We start from the raw sequence: 16,412 nt of genomic DNA, 5'->3' as shown, positions 1-16,412 counted from the left end.
TTTGGGAGAGAGGAAAGAAAAAAATGGCTTCATAGGTATATGTAAATTTTGTTCATTTTTTTAACTTGCCATGAAGGAATTTGGATGAAAGTGTTAATACATGTTACATATGTGAGCCATATTATCTTAAATCATTTATTTATCTGAATCTTTTTATTATAAGTCCCAAATATGTACTTGGACATAATTTTATTTTCAGTATCTTTAGTCATTTGGCTCACATGCATTTCATAATCAACACTTTTTATATTATACAAGCATTAACTTCAACTAATGTATTATTTTATCCATTTATTTTTGTTGTTATAACAGATTACCTGTAATCTTGTCTCCTTATTTTGTGAATGTACCCTTTTCCCAACACATAATTGAAGAGTCGGTCTTTTCCCCTCTGACTATTCTTGGTTCCCTTGTCAAATGTTAATTGACAGTGTATGTGTGGGTTTATGTCTGGGTGCATGATCACAAGTCCAATTGCATGTCCACCTACTTAGTTTAATACACCCACTTAGTTTACTTTTTCTCAACAACCATGCCTAGATTACCCACTAAAGCTTCATTAGACATCAGTCAGCCATTGTTTTTGAAAGATTTAACAGAATACATCAATTTATATGACTTTCACTAAACCCAGGCAAAATAAATGTTTTGATTCTAATGCTGATAATCTTTAAGACATGTCTATTTAAATTAAATCAAACTTAAATTAGCATGAATATGGAATATTTTCCCAGAGCATGTGAACTTGAAAAACACATGGATTCGTTTTTATCAGAATTTCTGAAAGCTTTGGAATGCCCAATTCTTACAAGTGTTTGTCTTTAAACCAATTTTAGCAATACCATCTGGTGGTGTATACAATGTATATCTCTCTCCCATTTATAACATGTAAGAACACGTACATAGACACACACACAGACCAATCCAAAGACTTCCCTGTTACTACTATTTGTGGAGATTTTATTTAACCAATTATTAACTTCTAAATATTTCATTTTCTTTTTAAAATTTTTTGGTCTAAATTTAGTGCGTGGATCTACCAGCTCAGCAGCAGTATGATTCCCTTATAGTGGTATGTACGTGCTGAGCAGGAGGTGACACTTTTTGAGTGACCACCATTCTAGCACCTAACACAGGGACCTCTATCTTATTAGCAGAATCTCACATCTGTTAGCATGGTTTTGATTAGCATTTCTCAGGTGATTAGTGATGTTGGTCATTTGTAAATCATCTTTGGAGAAATGTCTATTCAAGTCCTTTGCTATTTTTTAATAGGATTTTTGTTTTGTTCTTGAGTCATAGAAATCTTTATATATTCTGGGTATTAAACCCTTATCAGATATGTAATTTGCAAATATTTTTTCCATACTGCAGGTTGGCTTTTCACTCTGGTGATTGTGTCCCTTGATACACAAAACCTTTTAAGTTTGATGTAGTCCTGTTCATCTATTTTTGTTTTTGTTGTCTGTATTTTTGGTATCATGTAAAAGAAACCACTGCCAAGTCCAATATCATGGAGATTTTCCTGTATGTTTTCTTTTTTGAGTGTAATAGTTTTAGATCTTATGCTTAGGTCTTCAATCCATTTTGAGTTACTTTTTGTATATAGTGTAAGATAAGGGTCCAGTTTCATTCTTTTGCATAGAGGCATCTAGTTTTCCCGACATCATTTGTTGAAGATACTGTCTCTCCCCATTGATCAGTCTTGGCACCCTTGTTGAAGATCATGTTGTCATATACATGAGGGTTTATTTCTGGGCTGTCTATTGTAGTTCATTTGTTTATTTGTCTGTCTTTGTACTAGTTAACTGCACTGTTTTTGATTACTGTAGAATCATAATATGTTTTGAAATCAGTAAGTGTGAGTTTCAACTTTTTTCTTCTTTTTCAAAATTGTTTGTGTATTTTATGTTCCTAGAGATCACATATGAATTTTAGGATAATTTATATTCCTGGAAAAAAAAAGTCATTGAGATTGTGATAGGATGCACTGAATCTATGGATCACTTTGGGTAGTATGCATATCTCTACAATACGAAGTCTTCCAATTCATGACCATGTCTTTCCATTTATTTATATCTTTAATTTCTTTCAGCAGTGCTTTATAGTTTTCTGTGTACAAGTCTTTCACTCCTCAACTGAGTTTATTCCCAAGCATTTTTTTCTTTTTGATGCTATTGCAAATGGAATGATTTTCTTTATTTCTTTTCCAGATTGTTCTTCATTAGGGTAAAAAAAATGGAACTGATTTCTGTGTGTTGACTTTGAGTCCTGCAACTTAACTGAATTCATATATTAGTTCTAACAGGTGTGTGTGTGTAGTCATTAGAGTTTTCCACATATAAGATCATGGCATCTCTGAGCAGATAATTTTACTTCTTTTTTTTCCAGTTTGGGTGCTTTTTTCTTTTTCTTGCCTAATTGTTCTGGCTAGGACTTCCAATATTATGTTGAATAGAATTAGTGATGGTTTTTTTAGTAGATTCCTCACCACAGACTAACTGTGTCTTGGGAAGGAAAGGAGTACATGTGGCAGGATTCTTCATTATTAATAAGTTCAGGTGGTCTTTATATATACTAAAACTTAATTTTGGAAGATTGTGTTTATTCTAACAATTTAGATGAGGTATGGGGCAGAAGCAAATATCAGAGCACACATTAAGTGACTGTTAGTTATCAAATAGTCAGATAGTTAAAAAACATTTTAATTCACTCACTAAAGGGTGCAATAAAATGGCATTATTGCCTGTTTTAGTAACAAGATACATTCTGCTCAAGATTTCCAGAGTTTTTAGAAAGGATAATCATTGGTGCATCACTCTAGAAATTAAACTCTCACAAGAAAATAAGAATAAATATCTTACAAATCTTTAAGTTCAGAGTATTTTTAAAAGAATTCTGGATATACTTTCATAATAATGATTCATATGTTTCTAAAAGCAGCACAAACCTTTTGTTTGTGCCACCATGATCTTAAATTATAAGCTGCTTCTTGTATATGTAATAGACAAGTATAGAGTACAATATATACAATATAGAGTTGGGCTGTTCAACTCTCCCAAATGCTTACTTTTTATTTCATAATTATCCATGGTCCTTAAGGAGTAAGTGTATCCCTCTGTGACACACTATCTTCATCTTCCTATCTTCTGGGGTTCAAAGCGAGGAGACTGCCACTGTCCAGTAATTCTACCCTGATTATAGTAAATGTCTTTGAGGGAATCTCTGGTTTTCTCTTTTTTCATTTGTAATGTCAGAATGTCAGACCTGGTGACATCCAAGCTCTTCTTAAGGTTTTATGCCTGAGAATCTTTCAAAGAAATAGGAAATTCCATAGACTCAAGTCCTCCACTTTCTATAATTCTGGTAGATTTCACAGTTTTTACTTATCTGGAGACTATTATCACGAGTGCCTTTAGAACTAAGCTACAAGTAGTCTACTGATCTTCAGCTCTTTGCTTTTTCTATTGTATTACTCAGGGACCTTTTCCACATTTACAACTCCATTTTCCACATTTTGCAACTTTGGAGCACTAATATTTCAGGAAGAATTTAAAGCCTTTGGACAGCATCGTGCAGTTTTTTGCATGAATATTTATTGTTTACAACATTTTATTAAATATTATTTATCTTGATTACTGAGTTTTTTGGAGGCCTCCTTACATTTGTACAAGTATAAGTATAGTGGACATGCAGTAAGTGGATTGTCTCACTAATTTATGGAGAAAGCCCACAGCTAGAAAGTGTGGGTGGGTGGGTGGGGATACAAAAGAGACAACAAAGCATTTCAGACTGGGCACTTCCTTTTGCTGATCTTACCTCACAGAACTTGTAGTTTGTCCACGTGAGTTTAGTACCACATTCTCCTGTTTGCAATGGACGGCCAAGTGACATATGCCGAGTTAAGTGTGTCCCAGAATTGTCTCCCTAAAAGTTCTTCACCTCCATCTCTTCCTCAGGGTAAGTGGCTTCAGTTTTCTTTGTAGCATTTATCTATCTTCAAGAAATTATGCTCTTAAATGTATGGCTTCAAATCATTGCTTTGAAGAAGAGGGGCAGTTTTATATTAATGTGAAATAGGTATAGCCTAGCTTGCCTATAAGTCATAACAACTGTGGAGAAAAACACATACCTCAAAGATTTCCTTTTTTGTCAAGATATCAGTATGAAAAGTGACCATAGCTTCTATTACTGAGCCTTGGTTAAAAGACCTGAAGAAGTATTTTATGAACAAAGGAATCCTTGTACGAACAAAGGAATATTTTTAAGACACATTGCTAACTTGCTCTAATAGTGACCTGCCTTATTCCATAATCCTCAATAAAATACTAATGCTATGATTAATTTCCAATGGGTTTTAATGCATAGCTTTCCTTTTAGGATACAAAGTGTAGGCTTAATAATTAACATCCTTCACTCTCCGAAGAGAAGGAGAAAAAATTTCTGGAAAAAAGTTGTATTCTAGATCAATTTTTTGATTGTATGTATGATTGAATGTAACTGCAATCAGATAGTTTCTAACTTTGAATGAAACTTGATACTTGGAAAACATCACAGCTTAGAAGGAGATAAGCCACAAGACACTGGAATGTATCACTAATGAGCCTATTTTGACATTTGTTGAAATTGAAACTTTTCTGAGTATCAGAGGAGTTAGTATTCTGAGTGAAAGAAATGAGGAACCAAAACATGAGATAGTAAGTAACAGATGCTATGCCCTGGAGATGGATGAAGAGACCAGAAACTAGGCAAAAAATATGAAATTATCATGACCTTCTGAAATTTAACCAAAGTTACTAACATCAATAATATTGCAATTTTTATCCAACCTGATACTCATTCCATATTGTGCCAAGCAGGTCAGTTTTACCCTTTTAGGGTAGTGTTGTCTGAAACTATTAAATTACCAATGTTCTGAATTGAGGGGGAAAAAAACCTGAGGGTTATCACATAAGTTTCACTATGCTCTTCATATGGAGGTTAAGTGAAATTGGAGAATTTTGACATCCACAGTCAGGGTTTGGTCAAACCACGGTTATTGTTTTGATGGGAAAAAGCATGACTTTCTTTTTCCCTATTCAGATCTAGCAAGGTGGGGAGAATCGTGTTTTGAAAAGGGATGTCAGAAAAAGAATATAGAGAAAGACAATGAGATTTTTCTCAAAAGCTGCTATCTATGATCCCAAATCAATGGGTCTAAAAAAACTTGTGTTAGATGCTATACATTTGATCCAAGTTGAAGATGATTGTTCTAGATGACAATGAAGCAGTGGGATCCAGGTCCAAGAATAGAATTCTTGTGTATCACCAGCACCTAAACAGTGTTTGGCACAAAATAGAGCCTCAATAAATATATCTTGAAGAAATGAATGTCATCCTTTTTAGACAAAATTAATTGACTGACTTTCTACAAAAGTACACAGGCTTCATTTTTGTTAGCACTTGGCAATTTTTCAAAATATCTTCCTATCCACCTCATTTGATTCTTACACCAGTAACAATCCTTTTGCACATAAAACAAGCATAAATATTTCTATTATTTTAGTAAAACTTCCAGTTAAATCTGACTGAAAATCCATCTTGTGGGACTCTACTTTGAGATGGCTGATGAATGTTCTTCCCTGTCCCCAGCTCCCAACCTGAATCTGTCCATACATGATCCAAACCACCTTTGCTTTTTGTACCAAATGAACTCAGTTGAGTTAACTCAGTGTATTTTCTTTACTACATAGATGTTTGCCAAGGTCCCCTTTGGCATCGTTTTGCTCTGAAACTTTGTTGTGTTGGGGTTATGCTTCTTACCTTGACCGTCATTGGGTTAAGTGCTTCAGGTAAGTGGTTCAAGATCACTTGCTTCAGAATATTTACTTTACTTCTATCATAAATATTAAGAGTATCTCAAAATAATTTGGTCACCCCAAACTTAGTGAAAGCCAATGAAATAAATATAATTACAAAACAATGTCTCTAACAATGCTCTGCCCATATCCACTTAGCAAACTGCATCCTTCTCTTCCTAACTGTTCGAATAGTTATCATAGGTATCTTACCTGTGCTCCAAGAACTTAAAAAAAAAACCCATAACAATGAAATAAAAACACATGACAAAAACAAAGAAAATAAAAATTTCAATTACTTACAGTTGCTTACATACCTACTAAATTCCAGATTGCACTAGGCAGTCTCTCCCTTGGGATAGGCACAATTATACTCACTCTGAAAGTAAGTTCAGGCAGGAGTACAAGCAACTTAAGAGTTTAAGTACCTCATTTTAAGTCCACATCTCTAATGGGTAACCCAGTGTCTGTGTGAGTTTACTTGTTAGGTGTTCTATCCTGTTTGTTTATGTATACTGTCTTCTAACTAGACCCTTTGTAACCACATTGGCTATTGCCTTTTTGTTCTGTCCTTATTTAAGCTTGTTGAGCTTAGTTTTCTAAGTGATAAATATATCCATTTCACCACACATTTCAACAATTAATCTTCTTGATGGTTTCTCCTTACTTACCAGTGGTATTTTTAAGACAAAAATTATCAATAGATAAAAGCAGTATGGATGTGCAAGAGAACAGGAATGAAACAACAGGTAATTTTGTGGCTTTAAATTCCTACAAATGGCAGACAGCATTTTGATAGATGTCATACATTACCTTAGTTAAGGCTCATAACAACCCATATGTTAAGATAATGTTATCACTTTGATTTGTAAGTGGAATACTTAATGATTTTAATGAACATGTCCAACAGTTAACTTTGGTCTGTAGTTAATTAATAGAACTCAAAACATAAAATTAATTCTTTATTATTTATTGTATTAATATTTATTGTATTAATCATTAGAACATTAGTTTTGTTCCAGTAAGTCACGTGTGTTAGTAAAGACACAGTTATTGAATGACTGTAGCAGAATGTGATCATTTATTATGCACATTTTTACAGAACTGAAATTTTAAGAAATCTGGAAAATCCTTCTGGAAAAATGCTATTCAATAGATCTCATTAACAGGCAAACAAAAAATGTGGCACTTAGACATTTTTCATTAGCAAAATGAATTATTTGCTTTGCAGTTTGCATGTCATACAAAGGAAAAAAGCTTTGGGCAACTTTGATATTGTTGTCCATGTAGTAGCATTAGCACTGTTGATGAATTTAAGGAAACTCAGAAATAGTTATGACTCTACCACTGTCTGATCGTGTCGAGTTGAGCAAATTTTTTCTGTCAGTATCTTAAAATGTAAAATGTGACTGCTTAAATTATTTTGATGGCGTTTTCTTATTCTAATATTCTATGATTCCATTTATGCTCTATATAACTGGTCACTAGTTTCCAATTCTTGGTATCAGAATGAACAGTAGGTCTCATAAACCTCAAAATTATAATAATCAATTGTTCTCAATGATAGTTGAAGACAACTGTGCATTTATAATGACTTGTACCTATGTGATTATTTGTGACAGAGTAAGGACAGGTTAGAAATATAACTCTTATTTATTTCTTTTCCCTCTTTCTCACTTTAGAGAGACCAAGTCTGTTAAAGTGCCCATTGGACTGGTTGCCAGTCCAAGAGAAATGCCTGTTTTTTTCTCGAACTTTTAAGTCTTGGAATGACAGTCTGTCTAGCTGACTGTTTCACAAAAGAATCCAGTTTGCTGCTTATTAAAGATCAGGAAGAATTGGTAAGTAATTAAATTAAATGCTTTAATAGAACTTAGCACCTTCTCCTGACCATGTTGAGATCTTTGGGTTTTAGCTTAAAAGTTCTGTGCAGATGGAAGAAGTTTTGACTTCAAGAAGCTCACAATATGAAAGACTAAATGGACATGTAAGCAAATAATTGAATATACTTTTCTGAGTACAACAATAAAAATATTTATAGAAATATCACAAAGAAAGAATAACAGACTGTGATGGAAAGTTAGGAAAAGCATCATAGAGGATGTGATATTTGATCCAGGTTTTAGAGGACAAATAGAATGCAAACCATGGATAGACCAACAGGTTTAATATTCAGTAATTTCTTCTGTTTCATTTATAGAGACTTATACAGAACGAGATAAGTGATGGAGGCCTTCTATATTGGATTGGATTAAATTGTACATTAGCAGAGAAGAAGTGGAAGTGGATTAATGGCTCCTTTTCAAATTCTAATTTGTGAGTATTAAAAGCTAATTTGAATATTCAGTTTTCATCAGGTAAATATAGTATAATAAAGCTAATTTTAATATTCAGTCCGCATCAGGTTTACAATGGAAGATAGCAACATTATAACTGAAGATGGAGTTTTACAGTTCTAATTTAGGTAGAAATTTTCGAGAGTTTCAGAATAGGCTGAGATGAATGATTCTGAAGTGGGTTGAAAGGTTCCATATACAAAGACATCAGCCCTTCGTAACAATATATACTTTTATCTGCAATGGAGTTTTAGGAGACAAGGCATAGACTTCTTTGGGAGGAGCAAATGAAATTTAAAAATATCTAGCTGGAGGCTATTGGTACACAGAATTTTTCTGTAGTGTTTTTCAAATTTTAGAAAAATGTACCTTAGTGGGTCACAACCAGTATTGTGACCCACTAGAATATGAAAAGGAAGAAGGTAGTAAATATCAGACTGGAACCCACACCCAGACACTTAAGAGAAATTCCCCACGTTGTGACAAATATTGTAGTGTATTTTGAACAGTACAGAAAAAAGACAGTTATTGGCTAGGCTGTGATAAACATGTGTAGGCCACAAAGGAGCTATTTGCTGTTTTCTGTTGGGCATCTCATTTTAGTTTCTTGTGTAAGATGGTCAAAATAACCATCAGTGTAATAGGAGCATTGATGCTACACAGTCCAATTACATATTTTTGCAGAATCCATGGTTAATTGTGCAGCAAAGGGCAGGATATTTTTTCCCTCACTAGCTAAAGTGTACAGGCATTCAACCAAGTATCTGTAGAGAAGATGATGAATTTTTCAGATGTGATAACATTGTTATGTTTTTTGAGTCTGTCAGTCACTTACTCAAATTTGTATAAATTAAAGTCAAAATGTTTATTATCATTCAACAACAAGCAGTTGAAACTTAAAACACAGGAGTGTGTTCAAGTTTATCTAAAGTATAATGATAATTTATTAAGTACAGAAAGTATTAAACATTGAAAGAAATGTTGACTTAATGAGTTTAGACATCGTTTGACCCATGTTCTAAAATATTTTTTAAATGTCAGACTTTAAAATGAAAATTATTTTAAATAAGTATTCAAAACTAGAATAAATATATGGAAAAGCAAACATATTCATTCTGTTTAATAAAACCTATCCTGACTTTTTATATGCTTTCTGAGGATTATTTTCTATACCTTATTTACATGTAAGTGAAATTCTAATATTGACTTTTTATTTTTTCATGCATAGTTAATTTTGGTTTATTAAATTTAGTGTGTGTGTGGTGTGTGTGTGTGTGTATCTCTGTGTGTGTTTGTAATTAGGCCATGATTATTTTACTAAGGTTCATAATGAAATTGGAAAACACTGAACTGTCTATGAGCAGAAATAGAGTAAAGTGGAAGAGTTAAATTCAGTTGGACATTCCATTTTATTCTGAGGATAAGAATTATGCTCTGATTAAGTTGGTGGTGATGAGGCAAACCTGGAAGATACCAGGTTATAGTAAAAAGAGCATCAGTCAGGCTTGGCTTTGATTTTCACCCTCAGCCCTGGTTTTCAGGTGAGGAAAAATATAGAGGGTGATCATTTTTTTCACAGGACTGTCTTTGGGATTTAATGAGACAAGGTTAGAGAACTAGGCAGAAATCTGGTCAAGAAGGGCCCAGGATCAAAGACCCCACCAAAAAAGAAAACTACAGACTAATATCCCTGATGAACGTAGATGCAAAAATACTCAACAAAATATAAGCAAACCAAATTCAAAAATATATCAAAAGGATCATACACATGACCAAGTGGGATTCATCCCAGGGATGCAAGGATGATACAACATTCGAAAATCCATCAACATCATCCACCACATCAACAAAAAGAAAGACAAAAACCACATGATCATCTCCATAGATGCTGAAAAAGCATTTGACAGAATTCAATATCCATTCATGCTAAAAACTCTCAGCAAAATGGGTATAGACGGCAAGTACCTCAACATGATAAAGGCCATATATGATAAACCCACAGCCAACATTATACTGAACAGCAAGAAGCTGAAAGCTTTTCCTCTGCGATCGGGAACAAGACAGGGATGCCCACTCTCCCCACTGTTATTCAACATAGTACTGGAGGGCCTAGCCATGGCAATTAGACAAAACAAAGAAATACAAGGAATCCAGATTGGTAAAGAAGAAGTTAAAGTGTCACTATTTGCACATGACATGATATTGTACATAAAAAACCCTAAAGACTCCACTCTGAAACTACTAGAGCTAATACCGGAATTCAGCAAAGTTGCAGGATACAAAATTAACAAACAGAAATCTGTGGCTTTCCTATACACTAACAATAAACTAATAGAAAGAGAAATCAGGAAGACAATTCCATTCACAATACCATCAAAAAGAATAAAATACCTAGGAATAAACCTAACCAAGGAAGTGAAAGACCTATACCCTGAAAACTATAAGACACTCTTAAGAGAAATTAAAGAGGTCATTAACAAATGGAAACTTATCCCATGCTCCTGACTAGGAAGAATTAATATCGTCAAAATGGCCACCCTGTCCAAAGCAATATACAGACTCGATGCAATCCCTATCAAATTACCAACAGCATTCTTCAATGAACTGGAACAAATTCATTGGAACTGGAACAAGTTCAAAAATTCATATGGAAACACCAAAGACCCCAAATAGCTAAAGCAATCCTGAGAAGGAAGAATCAAGTGGGGGGGAATCTCACTCCCCAGCTTCAAGCTCTACTACAAAGCCACAGTAATCAAGACAATTTGGTACTGGCACAAGAACAGAGCTACAGACCAATGGAACAGAATAGAGACTCCAAACATTAATCCAAACATATATGGTCAACTAATATTCGATAAGGGGGCCATGGACATACAGTGGGGAAATGACAGTCTCTTCAATAGATGGTGCTGGCAAAACTGGACAGCTACATGTAAGAGAATGAAACTGGATCACTGTCTAACCCCATACACAAAAGTAAATTCAAAATGGATCAAAGACTTGAATGTAAGTCATGAAACCATAAAACTCTTAGAAAAAAACATAGGCAAAAATCTCTTGGACATAAACAAGAGTGACCTTTTCTTGAACATATCTCCCCGGGCAAGGGAAACAAAAACAAAAATGAACAAATGGCACTATATCAAGCTGAAAAGCTTCTGTACAGCAAAGGACACCATCAATAGAACAAAAAGGTATCCTACAGTATGGGAGAATATATTCATAAATGACAGATTCAATAAAGGGTTGACATCCAAAATATATAAAGAGCTCACACACCTCAACAAACAAAAAGCAAATAATCCAATTAAAAAATGGGCAGAGGAGCTGAATAGACAGTTCTCTAAAGAAGAAATTCAGATGGCCAACAGACACACGAAAAGATGCTCCACATCACTTGTCATCATAGAAATGCAAATTAAAACCACAATGAGATATCATCTCACACCAATAAGGATGGCTACCATCCAAAAGACAAACAACAACAATTGTTGGCAAGGTTGTGGAGAAAAGGGAACCCTCCTACACAGCTGGTGGGAATGTAAATTAGTTCAACCATTGTGGAAAGCAGTTTGGAGGTTCCTCAAAATGCTCAAAATAGAAATACCATTTGACCCAGGAATTCCACTTCTAGGAATTTACCCTAAGAATGCAGCACTCCAGTTTGAAAAAGACAGATGCACCCCTATGTTTATCGCTGCACTATTTACAATAGCCAAGAATGGAAGCAACCTAAGTGTCCATCAGCAGATGAATGGATAAAGAAGATGTGGTACATATACACAATGGAATATTACTCAGCTATAAGAAAAAAACAGATCCTACCATTTGCAACAACATGGATGGAGCTAGAGGGTATTATGCTCAGTGAAATAAGCCAGGCGGAGAAAGACAAGTACCAAATGATTTCAATCATATGTGGGGTATAAGAACAAAAGAAAACTGAAGGAACAAAACAGCAGCAGAAGCACAGAACCCAAGAATGGACTAACAGTTACCAAAGGGAAAGGGACTGGGGAGGACAGGTGGGAAGGGAGGTATAAGGACGGAAAAAAAGAAAGGGGGCATTACGATTAACATGTATAGTGTTGGGGGGTCAGGGGGAGGGCCGTGCAACACAGAGAAGACAAGTAGTGATTCTACAGCATCTTACTACGTTGATGGACAGTGACTGTGAAGGGGTATGTGGGGGGGACTTGGTGAAGAGGGGAGCCTAGTAAACATAATGTCCTTCATGTAGTTGTAGATTAATGATACCAAAATAAAATTTTTTTTAAAAGTATAAAAAAAAAAAAGAAGGGCCCAGGATGCCTTTGAGGGCCTGTTGGAAAGGCAGCCATCAAGTTAGCCATGAGCATTAAAAGAGGTGTCTAGAAAACTGAAGAAAGGATCAGAAAGGCAGAAGAAATAAAATGTAAGGGACTTTGCAATAGCCTAGCTGAGAAAATTTGCAATTTCATAGAGTGCCGGGCACGGGGAAGGAATTAGATTGGCTCCTCAGGCCCAAAGGGTCGCAGGAGGAGATGGGACAGAGGAATGGGTGAGGTGGTGGTGAAAGCCTGCACGCTGCCTCCACTTCCCTGTTTGAGACAAACAAGTGAGTGTCAAACTCCCCCGTCCTTGCACCCCACCCTAATACTGCCTGTCCCGTTGGCTTTTACTCCCATCCTACCTGTAGCGAGCCACAAGACTCATGCTTATTTGGAACTAGTAGTATATTGAAGCAGACACCCAAATTCCATGGGCCCTGGCTATCCACCATCACTCCGGACTTACTCCATTTACTGAGCATGTGTTTTGTTTAAGCATTGGAATGTTTTCACATGTCAACTCAATGCCTCCCTCAAATATTAGGTAGTTATATCCTATATATTTAACAAAATTGAGGCTCACAGAAATTAAGAAAATTTCCACACATCATGTTAATAATAGAAGGAGATTCAACTCCTCCTAGTCTCTAAAGCTTATTTTTAAAAATATATCAATATGAAGTTTCTTGTTAGAAGGATCCTTTTCTAGTGATGATGAGCTTACAAATTCCAGGGATTTATATTAGCTTCATATTAGAAGTTAATATCATTATATTTGTGTCTGTGTACTATTTACTCAATGCTTAATAATTTAGAATCCCAGTGTTTACTGAAAATTATAGGAAATATTTGCTGGATGAGGACAATTACATGAGAAAATCCCAAACACTAAGAGAGATTTTTCTTTTCTTCCATAGATTAAAAATTACTGGTAATGCTGAAGAAAACAGCTGTGTTTACATCTCACGGACACAAATTACTTCTGAGAGCTGTGAAGTAGAAAATAAGTGGATTTGTCAAAAAGAACTAAAACCTACCAGAAAAAAAGTGTGTTCTGCCTCTTGACTATGCATCCCTTCACAATTTCTTTACTTTCCATTACAGGTCTCTATAATTTTAACTCTATATATCCTGTTAAAATGGCTGAAGGTACATTTAGTGGCACAAAGTGAACAAATACTGAGGATTCTAAAATGATCGTGACTCTTACAGAAGCTCACGTCCACCCTATCATTCTATAAATGAGGAAATAATGAGCCACTTCCTTCTCCTGTACTTGTTAGATCTAAAATCAAGCACCGCTAAAGCACACATCTGTAAGAAACTTTTACAATAAAACGAACCTCAAGAGTTTAGGTCTGTCACTGTCATTTGCTGTCACTGCCGATCAGAGAATCAAGTGAACTTTCTACCAGATATGATACTGCAGAGGTCGTCTCTGAAACTCAAATTATGAAGATGAGGAAGGCATACTTAGGCAGATTAAAAAATATTAGATGTAAGGGGAAATTTTGTTTACAGTAATTGAGTCAGTGTTTCTTGACAGTAAACTAAGTACAGTTCCAAGCCAGGTCAAAAGAGATACTGTTATGTCATTTGAGTTCTGCCATTTACATTGGGTCTAGGCAGCCCAGGTTCTGGGCACACTGACCCCTTATCATTCTCCAAACACATCCTGACGTTTTATGGTTTCATGGTTTAATATGTCAACGAAAATCAGCATGGCTGTTATTCATAGTCTGACTGAGCTTTACAATCAGCCTATAATCTGGGAGAACTTTTGGGTAAACTGCACCAAAGTCCCTTCATTTGGAGATGACTTAAATACCTTTTCTACAGCAGGGGCTATGTGCAGAAAAGAGGTTACATCTATCAATACAACAATGGATGTGGCAAGGGTACATCTAGTTAGTGTCCTACACGTTCATGCTAGGCATGTTCCTGTGAAGTCTAAGTGTGTGAGAGGAGGCAAGTATCAGGACTGTCATAAACAGAAAGAAAGAAAAAGGATTATTTGGGGTGAGATCACCTTTGTTCGGGGACAAAGGGTCTTATTTGGTGGATTACCTCATCTTCCTTTGGGGAATGGAGAGGGCACATGTGACATTCTCTTGTCAATGCTGACCAGAAAATGCCTGCTGACTCCATTTCTGGGGGAGGTTGACATTGCAATTAGGTCAGGGATTAAGGCCCAGTGTGGTGACCTGGCCTAACAGACATGACACCCTGCTGGCCCTGTATTCTTCTTTTTAACAATTCTTCCCTTTCAGTCAGACTCAGCTTCACTGAGATACATGATCAAAATGTAAGGCATCGGCCCCACTCTCAGCCCAGCTCTGCAGTCCCCACAGCTTTTCTTGATCCTCTTGTGTGGCATCCATGGGTCATGACGTTTCTGCTTTACCCCATGATACTCAGGTTGACTTCAGGCCCTTACGTTAGTTATTCTCTTTGATTCTCCTCCTAAGTTCTAGTCTCAAGGAGATCATGTGCTTGGTAGTTAGCAGCTGCTTACTTGTATGTAAAGCTTTTGAGAGGATCCGGGCACCAGGGAGATTATTATGATAACTATAAGCAGGGTAAGTCCCAATATTTGGAGTGCACTTTGATGCCATTTGAGGTCCTCAAGACTTAAATCAACCAAAATAAAATAAGTAGTTACCCCTTCAAGCCAAGTGACTACCTCAGTGAGCTTAAGTGAGATTCACCCTTCCCAGGAGTGTTGATGTGGGTGCAGCAGGTGGCATGGGCCACAGCATAGGCCCCTCCTTACTCAGCTAAAAGATAATCAGGAGCCATCCTGTTCTCAAGAATGACTTTGGCCACAGTATCTAAGACAAATACAGGCAAATACAAGTTAAAGACTTAGTTCTTTTCATATTGAAAAGATTCAGTTTTCTTAAGAAATCTAAGATCTGATAAAAACAAGACATACAATCTGTTTCTAGGTAGACTACCTTAAAGGTAAGAAAAAACCCTTCATTTATGATTTTTTATTAAGAGTGGACCAATAATCTAAGAAAACATTGTCCTTTGTTAACAGAGAGAAAAACACCAAAACTTAATTTTGCAACAGCTTACTTTTGACATTAAAAAATCATTTAAAAAAAATTCATTTTAATTTGAACTAGCTTGATTACACATTAAAATTCTTTACCCAAGTTTCCTCCTTTTAATAAACCTTCTATTACTTTATTTTTTTAAATTCCAATTTTGTCCTGAGTTTCCTTCTTTAAGTAACCAAAATCTTACTTTTAGAACAAAATTACTTTCTGTTTCAACAAAAAATGCATTTCCATTCCTCATACCTTCCTTTGTACTGAAAGGACACATGCAATTTTTCTTGTACACAGGGATGTTTCTCTTATATTTGTAGTTGCTTTAACCACAGATACGAATTAGAATTCTTAACTTTGAGAAACCTTAATTTCTAAAAATTTCCTAATTTCTTGATTTCTAGTCAAAATTTAAGTAGTAATCAATTATAAACTGTTACACCAGCATTCTTTAGATTGGCAAATTCATGAGTACATTTCATAATTTCTAGAAACGTATTTTTTCATAGAACAATCTTTCAATAAAGGTCAAAATATGTTTATCAACAGATGCAAATATATCTTTGGTTTCTTTATAATAGATAAAAATAGGTAAACTTAGACTTATTTAGCGATTAATGTTTCAGCATTTTATCTTATTTGGAAATGATCTAGATATTCAATGAATTCCCTTCAGTTAATTTAACTTAGCAAAATTAAGGGTTCAGGTTACCAAAATGATTTTGAAAGCCATTTTTAAGTAAAGGTTTTATCATATCAAGTTATTGATGACAAATTTTATAACAGAGATAGCATGAGCTTATTCTTAGTAAACCTAGGTAGAATTAAAGTATACTTAATGCTGATAATTCGAAAGACACGTCTATTTTA

The 16,412-nt window shown here is 35.1% G+C and overlaps 1 protein-coding gene across 1 annotated transcript in view; it reads left to right on the top strand.

Moving 5' to 3' along the window:
• Positions 1-13,839, top strand: part of KLRB1 (killer cell lectin like receptor B1) — a 50,306-nt gene extending 36,467 nt beyond the window's left edge. The window contains 7 exon segments of the mRNA XM_036909894.2: positions 3,827-3,960; positions 5,733-5,831; positions 6,512-6,586; positions 7,520-7,617; positions 7,619-7,678; positions 8,038-8,153; positions 13,404-13,839. Of these exon segments, the coding sequence (XP_036765789.2) occupies positions 3,876-3,960; positions 5,733-5,831; positions 6,512-6,586; positions 7,520-7,617; positions 7,619-7,678; positions 8,038-8,153; positions 13,404-13,551 (681 nt within the window). The 5' untranslated portion in view covers positions 3,827-3,875 and the 3' untranslated portion in view covers positions 13,552-13,839.
• Positions 13,840-16,412: the final 2,573 nt, after the last annotated feature.

Source organism: Manis pentadactyla, chromosome 14 (genome assembly GCF_030020395.1).
Source record: "Manis pentadactyla isolate mManPen7 chromosome 14, mManPen7.hap1, whole genome shotgun sequence".
In the NCBI taxonomy this organism is placed as follows: domain Eukaryota; kingdom Metazoa; phylum Chordata; class Mammalia; order Pholidota; family Manidae; genus Manis; species Manis pentadactyla.
The sequence above is the reverse complement of the archived record's forward strand: the minus strand, read 5'-3'. Positions and strand labels throughout refer to the sequence as shown.